At 40.6% G+C, this 23,526-nt stretch overlaps 1 protein-coding gene across 1 annotated transcript; it reads left to right on the forward strand.

Annotated features, from left to right (window-relative positions):
- LOC126022162 (frizzled-6-like) lies at nt 1-21,392 on the forward strand. The gene is given in 5 exon segments (XM_049783008.1): nt 1-155; nt 1,117-1,234; nt 1,236-2,138; nt 20,422-20,546; nt 21,350-21,392. Coding segments are annotated over 5 exon segments (1,344 nt in total).
- The last annotated feature ends 2,134 nt before the right edge of the window (nt 21,393-23,526 follow it).

Here is a 23,526-nt window from a genome sequence, read left to right on the forward strand (position 1 = left end):
ATGGCTTTCAAAGCCATCTATAACATGTTGGTAGAGTTATCACAGGAGACTGGCTCTTCTGAGGGAAGAATGCCATGGTCCAGGGCTCACATTTGGCAGATTTTTGCAGTGAACCTGGACAAGCTGCCTAATGTGGCAGCCACCAGAAGTTCCAGGCCATTGACAGAACTCCTTCACCCCACCGCCTTTCTCTCCAACTCTTCTATTTCCCCCAACAATTTTGGCTGCACTCAATCTCAGCAATTCAGGGCAGGCCGAACTGGCCACTTAACTCCTCTGGGAAACAAAAGCAAGAGGAAGAGAGATAAAGAGAATGAAAGGGATGGAGGGAGGAAGGAAAGAAGGAAGGGAGGAAGGGAGGAAGGAAGGAAGGAAGGAAGGAAGGAAGGAAGGAAGGAAGGAAGGAAGGAAGGAAGGAAGAAAGGAGAGGGAAGGAAGGAGAGGGAAAGGAGAGGGAAGGAAGGAGAGGGAAAAAAAGGAAGAAGAGGGAAGGAAGGAAGACAGGAGGGAGGACAAGAGGGAGGACAGGAGGGAGGGAAGAAGAAAGGAAGGGCAAGTTTGGCTCCTTGAGCATAGCTCAAGTTTTAGGTCACAGGTACTTGTCATCAAAACTCTGTTCCTAATGAGGACTCATCATTGTGTCCAGAACTTAAATCCTCACACAAGTTTCTGAAACTCCTTAGAGTATAAATATAGGAATCTTTATGTGTGTGAATCTGCATGTTCTTCTGATTTTCCATTTATTTATTTATTTATTTATTTTTGGTTTTGGGGTCACACTTGGCAGAGCTCAGGGGTTATTCCTGACTCTGAGCTCAGAAATTACTCCTGTCAGGCACCTGGGACCATATGGGATGCTGGGATTCGAACCACCAACCTTCCTGAATTGCCTGCCTCCAAGGCAAATGCCCATAGCTGTGCTATCTCTCCAGCCCCTTGATTTTCCTTTTAATGTCAATTCTGTGTGAACATTTTTCTTCATCATTTTTACATTCTTAAACATAGTTGTTTTAGGGACTGGCTCATAACATCTTTTTTTTTTCTCTAGTGTTGACATCATCCATTTTATTTTATTTTATTATTTTATTTTATTTTATTTATTTTTCGCCTCAATAGATTGCAGTACTGCGACGAGACTGCTCCCATAACTTCGGATCCGCACAGCCTGTTTCCTGGTCCTCAGAAGAAGACAGACCATGTCCCAAGAGACATTGGCATTTGGTGTCCCAGACATCTTAAAAACGTCTGGAGAGCATGGCTACAAATTTCTGGGGGTTGACCAGTGTGCACATCTGTGCCCCAATATGTATTTCACAAGCGACGAGCTTGAGTTTGCAAAAAGTTTTATCAGGATCGTTTCCATATTTTGCCTCTGTGCAGCACTCTTCACGGTCCTCACATTTCTCATCAACGTTCAAAGATTCCGCTACCCAGAGAGGCCAATTATCTATTACTCGGTCTGCTACAGCATCGTGTCCCTCATGTACTTTATCGGATTCCTGCTTGGCAACAGCACAGCCTGTAATAATAAGACCGACGACAAGCTGGAAACCGGAGACACGGTTGTTCTGGGCTCCCAGAATAAGGCCTGCACCATTCTGTTCATGGTCCTGTATTTCTTCACCATGGCCGGCACTGTCTGGTGGGTGATTCTGACTATCACTTGGTTTTTAGCTGCAGGAAGAAAGTGGAGTTGTGAAGCCATTGAGCAGAAAGCCGTGGGGTTCCATGCCGTGGCATGGGGTGTGCCAGGTTTTCTCACCATCCTGCTGCTGGCCATGAACAAAGTGGAAGGTGACAACATCAGTGGAGTGTGCTTTGTTGGCCTCTACGACCTGGATGTGTCCCGGTACTTCGTTCTCCTGCCACTTTGCCTGTGTGTGTTCGTGGGGCTCTCTCTGCTGCTGGCCGGCATCGTCTCCTTGAACCATGTCCGGCAAGTGATACAGAATGATGGCCGGAACCAAGAGAAGCTGAAGAAATTCATGATCCGCATTGGTGTCTTCAGCGGCTTGTACCTTGTGCCCTTGGTGACACTTCTGGGATGTTACGTCTATGAGCAGATGAACCGGGTCACCTGGGAGCTCACGTGGGTGTCAGGCCATTGTTGCCAGTACCACATCCCGTGTCCTCATCAGGTAAGCATCATTGGACTCCTGTCACTCTTTTTTTTTTGGGGGGGGGGTCACACCCGGCAGTGTTCAGGGGTTACTTCTGGCTCTACAATCAGAAATCAATCCTGGCAGGTTCGGGGGACCATATGGGATGCTGAGATTTGAACCACCATCCTTCTGCATGTAAGGCAAATGCTATACCACCATCCTATCTCTCCTGCCCCCACTCTGGTTTTTTTTATTAAATATATTTTTTATTTAAGTAACATGATCATATTTGGGTTACAGTCATAACCAGAACACCCCCCTTCGCCAGTGCAACATTACCCCCTCCCCCCTTCCCATCCCCTGCCTGTATTCGAGACAGGCATTCTACTACAGTAATTTGTTTTTAAGTTCAGTAAGTCGTATTTTTTTCCTTAAAGGATAAGAGTAAAAAAATATAGTAAAGGTGTGATAGTGGCAATCGCCAATGTTTGCATAGGTCCAGAAAAATGGAGAAAATGGAAAAAAAAATCCTTGACCTGATTACAAAAAGGCCTCACCCCAGAAGTTTATTGGCATAAGACAGACTCTGGGTTCCAGGCATACCAGTCTATCCAACTCCAGTCATTCTCAAGTTCCCGGTGAAACTTTTTCACACGTTAGCTGTAGTTGGTATCGAACTTTTATATTTAAAGACTCTGGATTCTGTGCATTTCTTTCGTTGATGTCAGGCTGATGTGGAGTATCCTCTAGTTTCAGCATATCATTAAATGCAGATCGATCTGCTCTGCATGCAGACTGTTGCTGAGTCACCTGGGTGTTGGGAGTACTCTTTGGAGTCAGTCAATGCCAAAGCAGTGGTAGGTCTTCTCTGGTAGAGGCTTGGATCCTGGGAATGTTAAAGACAATTGTGGTTGTTTCCATAGTTCAGGTGTGTGTGGGCAATGTCCATTCTTCTGAGACCTGAGCCAAATCATTATGCCAATGTTCAGGGTAAAAGGCCTAATTACATTACCAAATTTGCGTTCCCATCTCTATTAGATAAGAACTTGTTTGTGTATGTATTATTTTCCCATTTTAATGTGCCTATGCAAAAGAGAAGCAATGCCACAAGATATTGATGGTGCATCTGGGGGCCAACGAATAAATTCCAACATTTCCCGTAACTTGGTATAAACGTGAAATCTACACAGAGTTACTTTTCTACCAATATTGCTTATAAAACACATCTCACAGGGGGAAAATCAAGCAGTCAAATAACTAATCTAGTGGGCAAAATTGTCACAAATGAGGATATTTGAAAAGAGTTATAGATGTTAAGGAAATACATCTGACATATCCATGTGACCCTTCTATGTTTTAAAAAGAAAAAAAAAGAAAACAAGGGTATTTGAAGACAACAGGTGATAGTTGAGTTTGCGACATGTTTTGTGGCATTACGGAACCCTATATTGTCCTTGAACTAGGGGTTATGCTGAAGCTGATTCCGGTATCATGCAACAGTCCATAGTTTGATGGGGGCATGAGGGGCCACCAAGCATGGATCAACAGACGTGTTGGTCGTAGTTGTTTGTGTTGGCATGAGCTGGGGACCGAGAGGGTGTCATTCAATGAGGAGCTGGATAGTGGTGTTGGGGCAGAAGGTCAGTCTTGGTGTCTACCAAATTAGGAACTAAGGATAAGGAGGGTTGAATAAGGGGGAGATAGTGGTTCAGGGTTTGGGTATGAGGAGGTAGGAGAGACAAAGGGGTGAGGGGAGAGGCAATACACAAAAGACTAGACAATAAAGGTCAATTTGAGTGTTTTGTCAGAATCTTGAGCATCCTGATTCTATTCCTAGGAACAGTCTAGGATCAGGAACGTTTTTGGATAATGATTAAAAAGCCCGCGCGGCTTTGAAAAATATTACTAGCAAACAAAACAGGGGGTCCAATATACATAGGGGAGGGGTTTTCCTCCTCCACCAGCCCCCCAGGGCCCGAGTTGCCAGGGCCGGCCATGAAGACCTGCCTGGCGTGGGAGGTCCCAGTCTCCCGGACCACGTGTTCAGTCCAGGAGATCTGTGGCCCGCTGTCCGACCAGCGACCCTAACATACCAGAAAAACAGAGGGACAGCTTTCCTGGCATGTGCGCTCTGCTGGTCATAACATCTTTTATTTATTTATTTATGTATTTATTTATTTATTTATTGTTTTGGGGCCACACCAGGTGACACTCATGGGTTACTCCTGGCTATGTGCTCAGAAATTGCTCCTGGCTTGGGGGACCATATGGGACAAGGGAGGGATCAATCCTTGATCCATCCTAGGCTAGTGCATGCAAGACATAATATCTTAAGAAAAGAGCTTCTCTATTGGTAGAAACCTTGACCCAGAATCAAAGGAGTCTGTGATTAGTTTCACACCAGGTTTCCACAGAATATGTGCTGTGTGTTCACAAATGCATTTGGAAGAAAAGTATGTACTTAAATTTGCTGTAGAGGGGAAGGAGCAATAAGATAGTGGGCAAGGCATTTGCCTTGCATGCTGCTGTCCCCGGTTCAGTCCCCAGCATCTTATATAGTACCCTGAATCTGTCAGGAGCGACTTTTACCTCTGAGCACCATTGTGTGTGGCCCAAAAACAAACAAAAATTTACTGTAGAGTTTTCCAGGTGCTCATGTCAGTATGAATGCATAAAAAATAGGGGAAAGAACCAGTGTCTCATGTTATAATTAGAAGTAGTACCATTGATATTATCAGGAGTCAGTGGAATCTTAGAAATACTTTATTTTTCACAGACATAACATTGTATTTAGGAAAGAGTTGTCAATAAGTCTAAAAAGAGCCATTCTATGACTATATCTATAATATCAACACAAAGCATCATAAAATATGAACACAGTATCAAGTGAGAGTTGTTACTGATGCTTAGAAAATACACTATAGAAAACTGCCTTCACATTCAAGAGATTTAACTCGTGGAAGGCAGAATACAGAAATTCAGAGCTAGGAGTGTGACCCCTGGTGGATGGAGGAGAAAGAGTGAAAAAAGAAGGGGGACCACAATTCCATTGCCTTACAGAATATAACAAGTAGCACAGAGGGACTATGAACAGTGGACTTTTTAGAATCTCAATTTTATATAGCACTTTCTAAATTGGAAACAGACTGGCCTGAAATCTGATGTCCATGGCACAAGACTGTGTGCTGCTCCTCTGTAAGAGATTTCCTAGGTGAGCCAGGCTCAGTTTGATTGCATTATTGGCTCCACTCCAACATTCCTCTGAGCTGAAAACCCAGTCTCAATCCCCTCCATACAAAACACCACACACACACACACACACACACACACACACACAGAGAGAGAGAGAGAGAGAGAGAGAGAGAGAGAGAGAGAGAGAGAGAGGGAGGGAGGGAGGGAGGGAGGGAGGGAGAGAGAGAGATTCCTGCTAATCAATTAAAATTTTTACACATTTCTGTTGGATATAAGGAACTTCAGAAACTTGAGAATCTTTAAGCCAAACAAATAGTATTAGGGCTGTTCTGGGGTGAGTACCACTCAGCATTAATTTTAGACACATCTCCACCAATGCAGCCTTACAATATTAGCCAACCTCAACAAGTTCAGACCCTCAGCTCTGTCTCCTGCCCTTAAAGTTGATTCCAGCTGTCAGGCTTATAGTAGCGGCCAACTCAGAGTCAAAGGAAGTGCACTCAAACTGAATGGACCAAACTTAATCTCAGGCTTCATTAGAGAACACCTAGTAAAAAGAGTCCAAAATAGTTGTGTTTTGTCCTATACCTATTGTGGCATAAAGATATGGGTACGAATTATCCCTAGGTCACAGTTGGAAATTCCTGAGAAAATTACTGGGAATTGTCATTTCTGGAGCAAACGAGGCAATTGGTAGATTGGAGATAAACCTGGCCTATCAGTCCATGGTTCAGCGAAGCCAACCTGAAACAATACTAGTAAATAGAGAAAAGACCAAGTAACTGTGAAGATCATCTTGCTAAATGGTCATGACTGGATATATTGACTGTTGTCGGTGGCTTCTGTCCGGCAGCACCAGCTGGACTTCAATGAATTCGCTTCAGGGATTGTGAGTTGCACAAATTAGCGATGAAATAAGAAATATAAAGAAATGAGGACCACACAAATGGCCTGACCCTAGATTAGGTGTCATACTGATGTAAATTAAGAGGTTAGCAAGAAGCCAGGTTTCTTATAATAAATTTCCTTTACTTAAGGGAGCAGTTTTCTATCTTAGGGGCTAAAGCTAACTTTCTAAGGTCTGGTTTTCAAAGAGACAAACTGTATGAAAGGGGTATAGAATTATTCCTAGTAAAATTCAATAGCCCAGTGCTATCATGGCCAAACCTTTTTCGAGTACAGATTAGTTAGCAGGTACTCAAAATGACTAGGGGAAGTCCCTGAAGCAAAGCAACCCTGCTATGATGTTCAAAGACAAGGAGAGAAGAAATTGGTTTTTTGATGCTAAGTATACCAGGTAAAGATAAATTTAATGAGAGTTACATTGCCTGTAAAAATCCTTGTTAGGATGAGAAAGGTTTTACTGTATATACAGCAGAAGATAGTATATATATATATATATATATATATATATATATATATATATATATTATATGTATATATATGTAGGGTACTTATCTGAGACCCACCCATTTCTGGGAGGGGTCTTGAGAACCGGATAATAGGTGTGACTTTACCTGAAAAGCCCGGCCCATTCCTGGGAGGGGTCTTGGAATAGGTAGATAAACCCGGAAGCCAAGGGATTAGGGGGCTTTTGCCTTTTGGCCCTGCTGGGCTCTCTGAGGGAGATGGCTGAAAGAGGGTAAGACGCAGGGCAAGCCTAGAATGGCTGTATGCTTGAAAGGTTATGAGTAGGCCACACACATGTGGTGGCTAGGGCCTAAATAAAGATGATTCTTCCTGAAGCCTGCCTGTGAGTGAGTGATTTCGCGTTTCACCTGGGCCTGAAACTCGCCGGTTCATGGGGTTGCTGAGCCACGTGGCCTGGGATGGCAAAAAGAAATCCATCGCCATCCACTGCCATCCAGCACCATCCTTAATTATTTAACTCAACATATATACATATATATTATATACACATATATATCAATTAAATGTTTGTAGTAAAGGAAGCAGAATGTCAGTTTCATTAATTCAATATCTCATTCAATTATCCACACTGAGAGAGAAGACTCAGAGGGTCTATTGATGAGAGATTGCTCAGGAATCTTCCAGCCATTCACATTTAAGGGCAAAGACTTCTAAGTGGGCCTGCTGGTAATATTTCCTCAGGAATTTTTGATCAGCTACCCACGCTAGGATATGAACATCATAGCAGGTCTTCTGACTGACTTCCTCTAAAAATATTAAGATTCCTATTATGTTAATGCTGTGACATGTGACCATGATCTTCAGTCACCACTCAAGTCAATTGGACTCTAATGCTACATTAAATTCCAGACATCAAAAGATATGAAACCAAGCCAGCTAGTGCTACATACTATAACAGTTACAGGAAATTGGATGCCATAAATCTTTTTAAATCAATTATAGGCATCAGACTGATTTGGTAAGCATTTAAGAAATCTTAATATGAGATTAGAGAGATAGCACAGCAGGAGGGCATTTGCTTTGCTTTCGGCTGACCCAGGACAGACCCGGGTTCAGTCCCCAGCATTCCATATAATCCCCCAAGCCTGCCAGTAGCTATTTCTGAGTGTTGAGCCAGGAGTAATCCCTGAGCACCACCAGATGTGGCCCAAAGAAAAAAAAAGAAAGAAAGAAATCTTCATAAGGCAATTTTGACTGATAAAATCAGTAGATATTCATGGACACTAGCCTGGTATAGTGAATAGGAGTACCATGTCACTGTCCATAATATCTAGAATTCAATGTTCTACTGTTCAAAGTATCAAGAATAATGAAGGGCTGGGAGAAATTCTTGCAAGAACAGATGGAAATAGAAATTCAGTAAAGTTTCCTTATACATTAGATCTATCAGTGTTGCCTGAAGGCAACATAGAAACAATCCTCTTGACATTAAACTCACTGAGGAATAGGGAAATAAAATTCAATAAATTTTGTTTTTTTGTTTTGTTTTGTTTTTTTGGGCCACACCCAGTAACTCTCAGGGGTTACTTCTGGCTATGCACTTAGACATTGCTTCTGGTTTGGGGGACCATATGGGATACTGGGGATTGAACTCAGGTCCATCCTGGGTCAGCCGCATGCAAGGCAAATACCCTATCACTGTGCTATCACTCCGGCCCCAAAATTCAATAAATTTTAAAAGTAATTGTAAGAAATTAAAATTTCTGAATTTTAACTGAAACAGAATTAAAAACTGAAATTTTAAATTAATTAAATTTAAATTAATTTTAAAACTGAATTTAAATTTAATTTGCTTAAATTTGTTTTAATTTATTTAGATTAAATTTTAGATTAATTTTAATTTGTCCTCAGCAATCAGTGAAAATTAAACTTTTCAAGTTTAATCTCTTTGATTTCTTTTTCTTGCTTGATTGCTATCTGAAGACTTTCAAAACTATTCATTGAATAATCGTGCAGAAAGTGGACACCTTAGCCTTGTGTTTGACCTCACAGGGAAGCTTTCCGCTTTTTGCCAGTGAGTTTGTGAGCTTTTGGTAAATAGTTTTTACTGTTTTTTCTGAGCATAGAGCCAGAAGTAATCCCTGAGCGCTGCTGGGTGTGACCCCCCCCAAAACAAAACAAAAAAAAAAACAGAAATCAAAGAGATTAAACTTGGAAAGTTAAATTTTCACTGTTTGCTGATGACATAATATATACATGGAAGATCTAGGAATAAAAGCTATAGTATGGTTGGCAGGCCAGTTGCCTTGCACACAGCAACCCAGATCTGATCTCTGGCATCCCATATGGTACCCTGAGCCAACAAGGAGTGATTATGGGCCCAAACCCAACATCATCATCATCATCATCATCATCATCATCATCATCATCATCACCGTCACCTATCTTCTAGAAGATCCTAAAGACGCCACTAAAAATCTTAGAAATAATAAACCACAATAAACACCCTCGAATAGCTAAAGCAATCATTGGGAAAAAGAATATGGGAGGAATTACTTTCCCCAACTTTAAACTGTACTACAAAGCAACAGTTATCAAAACAGCATGGTATTGGAATAAGGACAGGCCCTCAGATCAGTGGAATAGGCTTGAATACTCAGAAAATGTTCCCCAGAGATACAACCACCTAATTTTTGATAAAGGAGCAGGAAATCCTAAATGGAGCAGGGAAAGCCTCTTCAACAAGTGGTGTTGGCACAATTGGATAGCCACTTGCAAAAAATTAAACTTAGACCCCCAGCTAACATCATGTACAAAGGTAAAATCCAAATGGATTAAAGACCTCGATATCAGCCCCAAAACCATAAGATATATAGAACAGCACATAGGCAAAACACTCCAGGACATTACAGGCATCTTCAAGGAGGAAACTGCACTCTCCAAGCAAGTGAAAGCAGAGATTAACAGATGGGAATATATTAAGCTGAGAAGCTTCTGCACCTCAAAGGAAATAGTGCCCAGGATACAAGAGCCACCCACTGAGTGGGAGAAACTATTCACCCAATACCCATCAGATAAGGGGCTAATCTCCAAAATATACAAGGCACTGACAGAACTTTACAAGAAAAAAAATCTAACCCCATCAAAAAATGGGGAGAAGAAATGAACAGACACTTTGACAAAGAAGAAATACACATGGCCAAAAGACACATGAAAAAATGTTCCACATCACTAATCATCAGGGAGATGCAAATCAAAACAACGATGAGATACCACCTCACACCCCAGAGAATGGCACACATCACAAAGAATGAGAATAAACAGTGTTGGCGGGGATGTGGAGAGAAAGGAACTCTTATCCACTGCTGGTGGGAATGCTGTCTAGTTCAACCTTTATGGAAAGCGATATGGAGATTCCTCCAAAAACTGGAAATCGAGCTCCCATACGATCCAGCTATACCACTCCTAGGAATATACCCTAGGAACACAAAAATACAATACAAAAACCCCTTCCTTGCACCTATATTCATTGCAGCTCTATTTACCATAGCAAGACTCTGGAAACAACCAAGATGCCCTTCAACAGACGAATGGCTAAAGAAACTGTGGTACATATACACAATGGAATATTATGCAGCTGTCAGGAGAGATGAAGTCATGAAATTTTCCTATACATGGATGTACATGGAATCTATTATGCTGAGTGAAATAAGTCAGAGAGAGAGAAAAACGCAGAATGGTCTCACTCATCTATGGGTTTTAAGAAAAATGAAAGACACCCTTGTAATAATAATTTTCAGACACAAAAGAGAAAAGAGCTGGAAGTTCCAGCTCACCTCAGGAAGCTCACCACAAAGAGTGATGAGTTTAGTTAGGGAAATAACTACATTTTGAACTGTCCTAATAATGAGAATGTATGAGGAAAATGGAGAGCCTGTCTAGAGTACAGGCGGGGGTCGGGTGGGGCGAAGGGAGACTTGGGACATTGGTGATGGGAATGTTGCACTGGTGATGGGTGGTGTTCTTTACATGACTGAAACCCAAACACAAGCATGTATGTAATTAAGGTGTTTAAATAAATTAAAAAAAAAAAAAAGAAGATCATCCACTACGATCAAGTAGGTTTCATCCCAGGAATGCAAGGATGGTTTAACACCCGTAAGTCTATCAACATAATACACAACATCAACAACAAGAAAAATAAAAACCACATGATCATATCAATAGATGCAGAGAAAGCATTTGATAAGGTCCAAAACCCATTCTTGATCAAAACTCTCAGCAAGATGGGAATGGAAGGAACCTTTCTCAATATAGTTAAGGCCATCTACCACAAGCCAGTGGCAAATATTATCCTCAATGGAGAAAAACTAAAAGCCTTCCCTCTAAATTCTGGCACAAGACAAGGCTGTCCTCTCTCACCACACCTATTCAACATAGCACTGGAAGTACTTGCTATAGCGATTAGGCAAGAAAAAGATATCAAGGGAATCCAGATAGGAAAGGAAGAAATCAAGCTCTCACTGTTTGCAGATGACATGATGCTCTACTTAGAAAACCCTAAAGACTCTACCAAAAAGCTTGTAGAAACAATAGACTCATATAGCAAGGTGACAGGCTACAAAATCAACACACAAAAATCAATGGCCTTTCTATACACCAATAGTAATAAGGAAGAAATGGACATTAAGAAAACAACCCCAATCACAATAGTGCCACACAAACTCAAATATCTTGGAATCAACTTGACTAAATATGTGAAGGACCTATACAAAGAAAACTATAAAACTCTGCTCCAAGAAAATAGAGAGGACACGCGGAAATGGAAACACATACCCTGCTCATGGATTGGCAGGATTAACATCATCAAAATGGCAATACTCCCCAAGGCATTATACAGATTCAATGCTATCCCTCTAAAGATACCCATGACATTCTTCAAAGAAGTGGATCAGGCACTTTTGAAATTTGTTTGGAACAATAAACACCCTAGAATAGCTAAAGCAGTCATTGGGAAAAAGAATATGGGAGGAATTACTTTCCCCAACTTTAAACTTTACTACAAAGCAATAGTTATCAAAACAGCATGGTATTGGAATAAGGACAGACCCTCAGATCAGTGGAATAGGCTTGAATACTCAGAAAATGTTCCCCAGACATACAATCACCTAATTTTTGATAAAGGAGCAGGAAATCCTAAATGGAGCAAAGAAAGCCTCTTCAGGGGCCGGAGAGATAGCATGGAGGAAAGGCGTTTGCCTTTCATGCAGAAGGTCATCGGTTCGAATCCCGGCGTCCCATATGGTCCCCCGTGCCTGCCAGGAGCAATTTCTGAGCATGGAGCCAGGAGTAACCCCTGAGCACTGCCGGGTGTGACCCAAAAAAAACACACACACACAAAAAAAAAAGAAAGCCTCTTCAACAAGTGGTGTTGGCACAACTGGCAAGCCACTTGCAAAAAATTAAAATTAGACCCCCAGCTAACATCATGTACGAAGGTAAAATCCAAATGGATTAAAGACCTCGATATCAGACCTGAAACCATAAGATATATAGAACAACACATAGACAAAACTCTCCAGGACATTGAGACTACAGGCATCTTCAAGGAGGAAACTGCACTCTCCAAGCAAGTGAAAGCAGAAATTAACAGACGGGAATATATTAAGTTGAGAATCTTCTGCACCTCAAAGGAAATAGTGCCCAGGATGCAACAGTCACCCACTGAGTGGGAGAAACTATTCACCCAACACCCATCAGATAAGGGGCTAATCTCTAAAATATACAAGGCACTGACAGAAATTTACAAGAAAAAAACATCTAATCCCATCAAAAAATGGGGAGAAGAAATGAACAGACACTTTGACAAAGAAGAAATACAAATGGCCAAAAGACACATGCAGAAATGCTCCACATCACTAATCATCAGGGAGATGCAAATCAAAACAACAATGAGATACCACCTCACACCACAGAGAATGGCACACATCACAAAGAATGAGAACAAACAGTGCTGGCGGGGATGTGGAGAGAAAGGAACTCTTATCCACTGCTGGTGGGAATGCCATCTAGTTCAACCTTTATGGAAAGCAATATGGAGATTCCTCCAAAAACTGGAAATTGAGCTCCCATACGATCCAGCTATAGCACTCCTAGGAATATACCCTAAGAACACAAAAATACAATACAAAAATCCCTTCCTTACACCTATATTCATTGCAGCACTATTTACCATAGCAAGACTCTGAAAACAACCAAGATGCCCTTCAACAGATGAATGGCTAAAGAAACTGTGGTATATATACACAATGGAATATTATGCAGCTGTCAGGAGAGATGAAGTCATGAAATTTTCCTATACATGGATGTACACGGAATCTATTATGCTGAGTGAAATAAGTCAGAGAGAGAGAAAAACGCAGAATGGTCTCACTCATCTATGGGTTTTAAGAAAAATGAAACACATTCTTGCAATAATAAATTTCAGACACAAAAGAGAAAAGAGCTGGAAGTTCCAGCTCACCTCAGGAAGCTCACCACAAAGTGTGATGAGTTTAATTTGAGAAATAACTACATTTTGAACTGTCCTAATATTGAGAATGTATGAGGGAAATGCAGAGCCTGTTTAGAGTACAGGCAGTGGTCGGGTGGGGAGGAGGGAGATTTGGGACATGGGTGATGGGAATGTTGCACTGGTGATGGGTGGTGTTCCTTTTATGACTGAAACCCAAACACAATCATGTATGTAATCAAGGTGTTTAAATAAAAAAAATAAAATAAATAAATAAAAAAAAGAAATAATAAACCAATACAATAAAGTAGCTGGCTAAAAGAAACCAAACACACTGAATGAGAGAAAATATTTCAAGATACAAGAACAAAAAAACCCACTAATAATTGTACTAGATATAGGGAGATAAAACAAATAGACACTTTTCTGAAGAAGTCATATGAAAAAGTATACATCATCACTTACTATAAGGTAACATCAATGGCAATGACCTAATTCAAAATGACTGAAAACGATCAGTATTTGTGGGGATATGGTGAAAAAGAAACCTTTATCACTATTGGTAGCAATGTTGTCTGGTTTAGTGTCTAAGAAAAATAATATGAAGATTCCTTAAAAAATAAAAAATAAACAACAATAAAAGCATTCCCATGCAACCCAGTGATTCCACTTCTTTTCAACTATCCCTGAAACACAAGAACATTAACTTGAAAAAGATATATGCACTACAATATGTTCATGGTAGTGCTTAGTACAATAGCCAGGATATGGAACAGCCTAACCAACCACAGATAAAAGGATAAAGAATTTTTGGTGCATAGACACAATGCAATACTCTGCTATGTAACTTCAAGAGAACATTAAGTCATGTAATTTACTGCAATGTAGATGGAACAAATTCAAGTAAATAAGTCATAGGGAGGACAAATACCAGATTATCTCACTCACTATGTAATATGGAGGAAAAATAAATGAACCCTTAACTATGGATTACAAAACTGATTACTAATTCATTGTCACTATGTACCTTAAATATTACTGTGAAAGATTTGTTATTCACTTTGGTCACAATAAAATTATTTAAAAAACTGATTAATAAACATAGCAGGGAGTCCCAAGTAGAGAAAGAATGGGTCAAGGACACTTTGGTAGGGTTGCAGCAACTGTGTATTTGAATATCATAACTTCAAGATATTATAAAAATGTTACCAAAATTATAATAAATATAGATTAATTAAATTAACTTTATGAATGACCAATTATTGGAGGGTCAAAAGATGGCTTCTGTGGATACTACAGTCCTAGATTGCATCAGATAGTGGAGGTAAAAAGGTGGAAAACTACAGACTTTCAAACTCTAATAATCTTTTCTTCTGCAGATAGACCTAACCTAAAAAGAACAAGATGCTGAATTAAGGCCATGTCACAGCCTAAACCTGAACCAGAAAGCTATAAAATGCCAATGCACATTGATGAAGGGATGGCTGTTGGAATATTGAATATGAATAACTTTTTAACTCTATCTCTGGTGATCTAATAAGAAAAATTTAATGGCACTGCAGGACCACCATTTCGGGAGCGTATGTAGCTGTCATTGTGGTCCCAGTACCTACTCAAGCATTTGTCTTTAGCTAGGCTTTCTTTTTGGGGGATGTTTTTTTTTGTTGGTTTTTTTTTTTTGGTTTTTTTTTTTTTTGGTTTTTGATTTTTGGGCCAAACCCAGTGAAGCTCAGAGGTTACTCCTGGCTATGTGCTCAGAAATCACTCCTGACTTGTGGGACCATATGGGACACAGGGGATCAAACTGAGGTCCTTCCTGGGTCAGCTGCGTGGAAGGCAAATGACCTACAACTGCACTATTTCTCTGGCCCCTGGCCTTTATCTTTTAAATAATTTTATTTAATTAAAAAACCATGATTTGCAAAGTTATTGATAGTAGAGTTTTAGACATATAATATTTAAATACCATCCCACCACCACCAATGTCAACTTCCCTCCATCAATGTTCCCATATATTATCTTCACCACCACTAACACCACCACCTGCCACATTGACAGTCACCTTAAAAAGTTCAGAGGTTGCGGGAGAGGGAGGCTGCAGCTGGACCCAGAAGATGCCACATGCCAGGATTCCTGCTCCTCTCCTACAATATGTGGCTGGGAATCTGGGCAGACAGCTGGCCAATGGTCTCCTGGGCTGACCACTTAGTCCAGGAGGCCAAGATTCCCCATGGCAGACTGGTCTTTAGGGCCAGGTCTGGCAACTGGGAAACTCCTCCTGTATTCATACTGGAGCCCCTGCATCGGTGTCTTTTCTTACTAATACTCATTTTCATAACTGCGCAGGTGGTTAAAAATATTTTTTTTAATTTTTTAATTTTATTTATTTTTTATAATAATTTTTATTTTTACCAAATCTTTCACAGTAATATTTTAAGTACATATTAATATTGAATCAGGGGAATTCCCACCACCAAAGTTGTCCTCCCACCACCCCCAATTTTTGCATGTAAAGTAAGCTCTTGTTGACAATAATATTTTAGGTACATGTTAGCTTAATATCAGGGGGATTCCCATCACTGAATTGTTCTTTCTACACCTTTGTTCCTATCCTACCTCCCATATCTTCCTCGCTCACCCCTGGGACTGCAAGAGTATGGGATCTCTTCTGTGCCTAACTTGCTACTTAGTGGTCTTACACCTGTTTGGTCTTGATGGCTCCCTTATTTCCTCCTGTAACTGAGAGTCGGGACTACATAGATCAAGTTACATAGTTTTGTTTGAAGAAAAGAAAAGTAATACCCTGGGGTAAAAATCAAATACACCCGAAAATGGGCGGAGTCCTTCTAGAGGTTCTCATCATCCGTTTGAGAGACGAAGGGGAAAAAGGTGAATCACTCCAACAGTACAAAAGGAAGTGTCAAATAAAATAAAATATCCAGTGAGCACTCCGACAATAAAGGTAAGCACCACATAAGAGCCTTGATCTTGGGATAAAAACATGGCAGAGCACATAAAGTGTTGCAAGTCGGCCCCTGAAGAGGTTGACTGATGGAGGGATGGAGAATGAGGTCTTTCCCCTTCAGCTTGGACACGCGTCTGCTATCCTGTCTAGCCAACATAGGCTGGCCCATTATCAGTTTTTATAGAATATGGAATACCCATCACAGAAAAACATTGTAAAAGAAAACTACAAGCAGCCTTAGATTTTTGAGAAGAGATGGGAATTGCCCACATAAAACAAGAATAAGTGTCTACCACAACATAAAGATAAGGTTTTCTTGGAAATAAATCTGTTTGAGTTATATCCATTTGCCAAAATTCGTTAGACTGTAAGCCTCTTGGGTTTGCTCCTGCTATGTGAGTCTTTTTTGTTAACGGTGCACATATGTTGCAGTTTTCTACAATTTCTCTAGCTTGCCTCCATGGAATTTGGTAATTCACACGTAAATGGTAAGCATTTGTGTGTAGGGCTGAATGTTCCTCTACAGGTGATTTAAATATAGCCATTGCTACCAAGGCATCAGTTTTATTTCCTTGAGCCATCGGTCCTGGAAGACCTGAGTGGGCTCTAATATGCGTGATGAAGATGGGCTCAGTCGTTTTTGAAGAAGCTGCTGTAATCGTTTAAATAAGTTCTCTATGATCGGGTTATTAGCATTAAGGGAAGCAGTGGCTATCACATGACATAAATTTACCACATACAAAGAATCAGAAACTATATTCATGGCTTCAGATACATTTTCTAATAGGTAAATTAACGTTGCTAATTCAACTTTCTGTGCAGATTTATATTTGGTATCTATGGTCATATTAATGTTGTCTCCGGTTATTCCTCCTTTTCCATTTTGGGATCCATCAATGTAAAAAACCTTGGCATTGGGAATAGGGGAATCCCGAACAATTGAAGAAATAACAAACTGAGTTTTCTTTTAAAAGTCCCAAATTTTTCCTGCTGGATAATGGGAGGATATTTCTCCTGTGAAATCTGAGAGGGCCCTTTGTAGAGATTCATTAAGAGGCAATATTGATTCAATTTCCTTTTTTGGTATTGGCAAAACTATTATATCTGGGTCAAAACCTAGTAAAGATATAGATCTGAGTCTTGCCTTGATAATAATCTCTGAAATCAGTTGCAAGTAGGGGACAACTGAGTGAGGCTGTTTGTTATGTAAATACACCCATTCCAAAGGTCCTGACTGTTGCATCAAGGCCCCTGTGGGGGTTTCTATAGTAGGAAAGATTAACAGAAATACCTTTTCTCCTGGGATGACTCTTAAGAGAAACGATTTTTGTAATCTGCTCAAGAAGATGTCCAATTCATTTTTGGCAGCTGTTGTTAAGTTTCTCGGGCTATCTAAAGCAGGGTCACCCTCCAACGTTTTAAACAGATTAGATAACTCTGCATTCGGGATTCCTAGTGCAGGGCAGAGCCAATTTACGTCACCTGAAAGTCTCTGAAAATCATTAAGTGTCTGAGGTTTTCTTTTTTGATATAAATTTTTTGTGGACATATAGATGTCTGGTCCAAAATAAAACCCAAATATTGATATGGTGGCATTATCTGTATTTTTTTCTAAAGCTATTTTCAGTCCTGATGTTTGTAAACAGTCAGTAACATAAGAGTATAAGTCTTGTAAATCTGTTTCATTGTTCATTGTGAGCAAGATATCATCTATATAATGAAATATCATGGCTTGAGAAAATTTATCACGAGCAGAGCTCAAAACCTTATCTACAAAACACTGACACATGGTTGGGGAATTCAGCATGCCTTCGGGGAGAACAGTCCATTGGAAATGTCTGCAGGGATGGGTATTATTGAGAGAAGGAACTGAGAATGCAAAATGTTTTTTATCATCAGGGTGGATAGGAATATGGTAGAAGCAGTCTTTCAGATCAATTATAATTAGTGGCCATTCCTCTGGAATAACTACAGGTGATGGTAAACCTGTCTGCAATTTGCCCATAGGTATCATGGATAAATTTACAGCTCTAAGATCCATCAAAAGTCTCCATTTACGGGATTTCTTTTTTATAGTGAATATAGGTGAATTCCATTGAGAAATGGTTCAATATGTCCTAAACTTAGCTGTTCCTCCACTAATTCTGTCAGTACCTTTAATTTATCAGGTTTAAAGGCCACTGACCTGTCCAAATTGGTTCGTCAGATTTCCATTTTATTTTTATTCGTGCTGGTGTTTTTATGGTAGTGGCCCCTACTAAAATTTTTGGGTTTTTAAATCAAAAGAAGGTTCGGGCTCTTCTGGAGCTAATGGGATGTGAAATTCTGCTTTCCACTGTTTGTGTAGGTCACAGCCCCACAGGGATAGTGAAAATGGGCACACGTGAGGTCTGATTATTGCTTTTTTATTTTCTGGACCGTAAAATATCATAGTCCTCATACTCAATAGACAGGAGCTCAGGCCTCCTATTCCTTCTAGTGAATACGGGATTTCCTGAAGAGGCCAATTTTCTGGCCATTCTTTATCAGAAATTACGGTAACCTGAGCACCCATATCTATCATTCCGTCAAAGGGTTGCCCTTCCAAGTGAAGTTTGATCATTGGTTGTTCATCTTTACATTTAGTAACCAGAGCCACGATTGGGTTTTGAGCAGCACCCGGATCTGTGCTTCCAAAACCTCCAATTCTAGTCTTATCTGAAGTCCCAAATTTGACATAAGGCACTATTACTATCTGGGCAATCGCTTCTCCTTTTTTAAAGGTCCATGTAACTGGTACAGTAATAACTACAATGATTTCTCCCATAGAATCTGAGTTAATGACACCAGTGATTATTGATATACCCTTTATGTTGAGGGAACTTCTGCCAAGAATCAAAACCATAGTATCTGGGGGTGGCGGGCCCACAATGCCAGTTTCTAACATGTAAGGGCATGCTCCTGGGTAAATTGTAATGTCCTCTGGGCATAATATGTCTAATCGGCACTCCCTGATATGGAGTGAATTAATTCCCTTATTGTGATAAATTTTCTTGGGCTGGGCTTGGAAGGATTATTGTCTGTGAGCTTTGCCCCTGATTTGGAAGGGCCTGGGGGGAGGCCCTTTGGGCATTTCCCTGCATCTTGTATGTGTGTTCTTGAGGAGCTGAATTGATAAGGAAATGGCAATTTCTTTTTATATGCCCCTGTTTTCCACAATGGTAGCAGGCAATTTGCCTCCTGGGGACTGTGTTGAAACCTCTACTTAGGTTATTATCAATGAGGTTTCTGGATCTGCAATCTTTCAGAAGAGACACCAGAAAGGTTGTGTAGCAGGCAAGAAGAAGCACCTTTTCTTTATTTGTTGTTGTTGGTTTTGGTATTAGGTTTTTGGGTCACACCTGGCAGTGCTCAGGAGTTACTCCTGGCTACACGCTCAGAAATTGCTCCTGGCAGATACCGGCATTCGAACCAATGATCTTCTGCATGAAAGGCAAACGCCTTACCTCCATGCAATCTCTCAGGCCCCATTTTCATTCAAGTCCAGGTAGACCAGAAAGCCCATCTTTGAGGGCATTAAACTAGGCCTTTATTTCGGAGGAAGAGGCACATAAACCCCCTGCACAGTGGGGAGCCACAGCAATGATGATCAATAGGTATCTGAACTTAATCCAAGTTCTTAATCCAGGCTGAAATCCATATGATGTCTGCAATTGATGTCGATTATTTATAGATGGGAGCTTAAGTCACAAACCAAAACAAAATGTTTAAGGCAGAGACCCTCCCTGTGTAAATAAACAATTTGAGGGCCCATCCAAAATGGATGGAACCTCCTATAAACCTAGTATTTTGCCTATGATGCGCCCACGCAAAAAAGCCTGAGAACAGACAAAAATATCATTTAGGAAATTATAGACAACAATATCTAACTCACAAACCTAAAGTCAAGAAAGCAAAACCCTAATGTAATACAACATCAATTCCTAAGATTAAAAACTAAAATAGAAAAACATTAATTACAATAGTCAAAAGAAGTGTAGTACCAAATACTTCAAAGAATTACAATTATAAGACAAATACAAAAGGTGAAATTTCTATAGAGTCCAATACCAATCTGTAAAGAAGAGAGGTCAGTAACTAAACTGGAGAAAAGCATTGATGAGTTAGAAGAGAAAGTGGTCCATGCCAAGGAAGCATGCATCAGATGTTGGATCAGACTTTACTGGAGTTAAACAACATGTGAACACCTCCTCCTTAGCTATGGCCATATGCTTTCATGTTGTGTTTGATTGATGGATCAGACCTTGAAAGCATTAATGGCTGCTGAGGACAAGTACTCACAGAAAGAAGACAAGTATGAGGAAGAGATCAAGGCCCTTTCCAACAAACTAAAGGAGGCTGAGACTCGAGCTGAGTTTGCAGAGAGGTCAGTAACATAATAATCCCCTAAAATATTTACATACACAATAAAAAAAAGAAAGGAAGAAAATAAATATATAAATATAAATGGAGACAACAACTTCAAAAACCACTCCAAAACAAAGGAATCGACAAAAAGTAGACAGATAAATAAAAAAAAAAAGGAGAAAAATTGTTTTGTGCTTTTTTTCCCCCTCCTGCATAGGCACAGTAAATATTGGAGTCATTCGAAAAAGAGTTTCCTTGGTCTAATAGATACAGAATTTCTCCACCCTTAGAGTATATTATCATGGGATTAACTATAGACTCCGTACAAGTTCATTTACTCTCCCCTTGGTGTTTTCGTGCTTTTTGGAAGACTTCTACTTCATCCTGGTGATAAAATCAGACCTCTGTATCTAAAGATCTCGGTATCTATACAAGTCTAGGGGTGGAATTTATGATGAAGTCTTTCTTTGTGGTTCTAGAAGTTCTGCTCCCTCAGTGTCATTTTAATCCTTCTTCTGTGGTTGATGGTCTTGGTCTTTGCATTGATCCTACGATGTTTCCAGAAGACCCATTCCATTGCAATTGTCTCAGACAGACCTTTGGAACTGGAGATCACGGTTGTTATGCAGGCCATAGCTCAAACTCTAGACTAGGGCTTTTTTATTGGTCTCAGGATACATACAGTCCGGTCATGGTTCCATCAGCCAGTCATCTGATTGCAATCTTGGCTTTTGGACAGACCAAAAGGTGACAAGTCTTCTGATTTTGCCAAGATTGGTCTGTCTAAAAATACTTTTTAAGCATTATCTAAAAATATTCTAGATGGTTCCTAGTAAAGGAAACCGAATGCCAAAGATTTGGATGATAACACTCAAATAGATCTTTAAAGTCAGTCTTTTTGTGGACGTGACTTTCCATACTGACTCCAAGCCGAAATAACAAACAATTCATATATATATATATATAGCCCCTGTCATGTATTGCCTCTCCCCTACCCCTGAGTCTCTTCTATCCCCTCATCTCCCAATCCTGATCCATTATCTTCCCCTAATTTAACCCTCTTTACCCTCAGTTCCTAACTCGGTAGGCACCAAGATAGACCTCCTGCCCCAACAGACCACCTTCCAGCTCCTTAGTGAAAGATACCCTCTGGGTCCCCGTTCTCATGCCTCGGCAAATAACTACAACCAGCATGTCTGCTGACTCATGCTTGATGGCCCCACTCACCCCCACCAAATCATGGACTGTTGCACGATACAGGAATCAGCCTCAGCAAAACCCCCAGCTCAAAGACACTATATGGTCTCGTAATGCAGCAAAGCATCTCTCAAACTCAATTCCAAGGCCTGTGAATCAAAAAGTATCTTGGCTTTTACTCCCCACAAGAATATATCAAAAGACCTAATTAGGAGTCTTATATTGCCTATGGAAGCTCAATACCTGTATAACAATACATTTTAAGATGTGTACCTAAATATACAGGTAGCCTCTTCCAACCACTTGTTTTATTTGAATACTTTTCTTTTTAACTCAGTTTTATTTATTTGTTCTATTTTAATATATACATTTTTTCTCTATCCTTACCATTTTTGGTGCTGCTTGGTACAAAAAGCCTTGACTGGGATAAAAGTTCAGAACAAAACCAGATGACAGAGACTGTGTGTGCAGCCTGTCATCCTTACCCAGAATACCACCAGCAACACAGTATGACACCATGTATGGGCACAGTAAAAAAAAAAAAGGGGGGGGGGAATCATAGACACAGAAACAAGATCTTATCTTCTAGGAATAAGAACTCACTTTTTATAGCAGAAGATTGCCTCCCATCCTGAACATGTGTCATGTGGATACAACGCAGTCCCCAGGAGATTGGACAGTGTTAGTACAGTCCCAAATGTCTGACGTAAAAATGATATAGCTCCAGGCAACACCACCAGGAACTAAGCTCCATTGGGAGATTTATAACACTACTCTGGCACCAACTTATGCCAGTTTTGATATGACAACGAGGAAAGGAATACTTGACCTAAGACAAGGCTGTCCTATCACATCACCTAACACTAAATGGAAAGTCCTTTGAACTGTGAAAAATAAGAGCACCAACAACAGAAAACTGACTTTGACAACCGTGACTGAACAGAACCTACCTTGGGACTAATAAGGAAAACCCTACCCTAGGTGTATCCCAGGACACATAAACAACAACAACAACAAGATGTCTTATTGCAGAGGTCCAACTTGGACAACAAAGACTGAGCAGAACCTTTGGATCCATAATATCCTAGGCTTCGGCTTAGGGACTGAATGAAAACAAGGAGCAAGTGTTACAGAAGACTGAACACATCAACAACGATGGATAGGAACCTCTAGAACCTAGAGACTCTATCCTAGACCCTGACCTATAACCAGCGCAAATACCAAGATTGCTAGCTACAGTGGTTTGATTTTCTCACACACAACCAAGAGGAAACTTTCCTGGCATCACAAAAAAGCCTTTGGGATGGGGTAATGAGTATATATGGATCCAGGGGTTGATCCCATGATGGTATGCTTCAAGGATGGAAAAACCCTGAATCTATTAAGCCATGGGAATTCCCTTTCTTCCCCAATGCTTACTGTGCCTATGCAAAAAAAAAAAAAGTGGGAGGGACTTCAGAGCATAAAAACCGGCTATCCTTTGCAAAAGCTGGCTCCCTGTGTGTGACACCAGGCGGGGAAAATCCGCGAAAGTACACCGGCCCAGTGGGGCTCAGCTGTGAAAGACTGTGAGTGTGACCTGTCTATGTCTGTCTACTGTCCTCTTGCGTGAAACTCTTGCGAGTGGGGCAAAAAGAGCCTCCAGAAACCTCGCTCGCCCAGACGCCATTTTCAGGGAGGGACTTCAGAGCATAAAAACCGGCTATCCTTTGCAAAAGCTGGCTCCCTGTGTGTGACACCAGGCGGGGAAAATCCGCGAAAGTACGCCGGCCCAGTGGGGCTCAGCTGTGAAAGACTGTGAG

This window comes from Suncus etruscus, chromosome 11, assembly GCF_024139225.1.
Source record: "Suncus etruscus isolate mSunEtr1 chromosome 11, mSunEtr1.pri.cur, whole genome shotgun sequence".
NCBI classification, from domain to species: Eukaryota; Metazoa; Chordata; class Mammalia; order Eulipotyphla; family Soricidae; genus Suncus; species Suncus etruscus.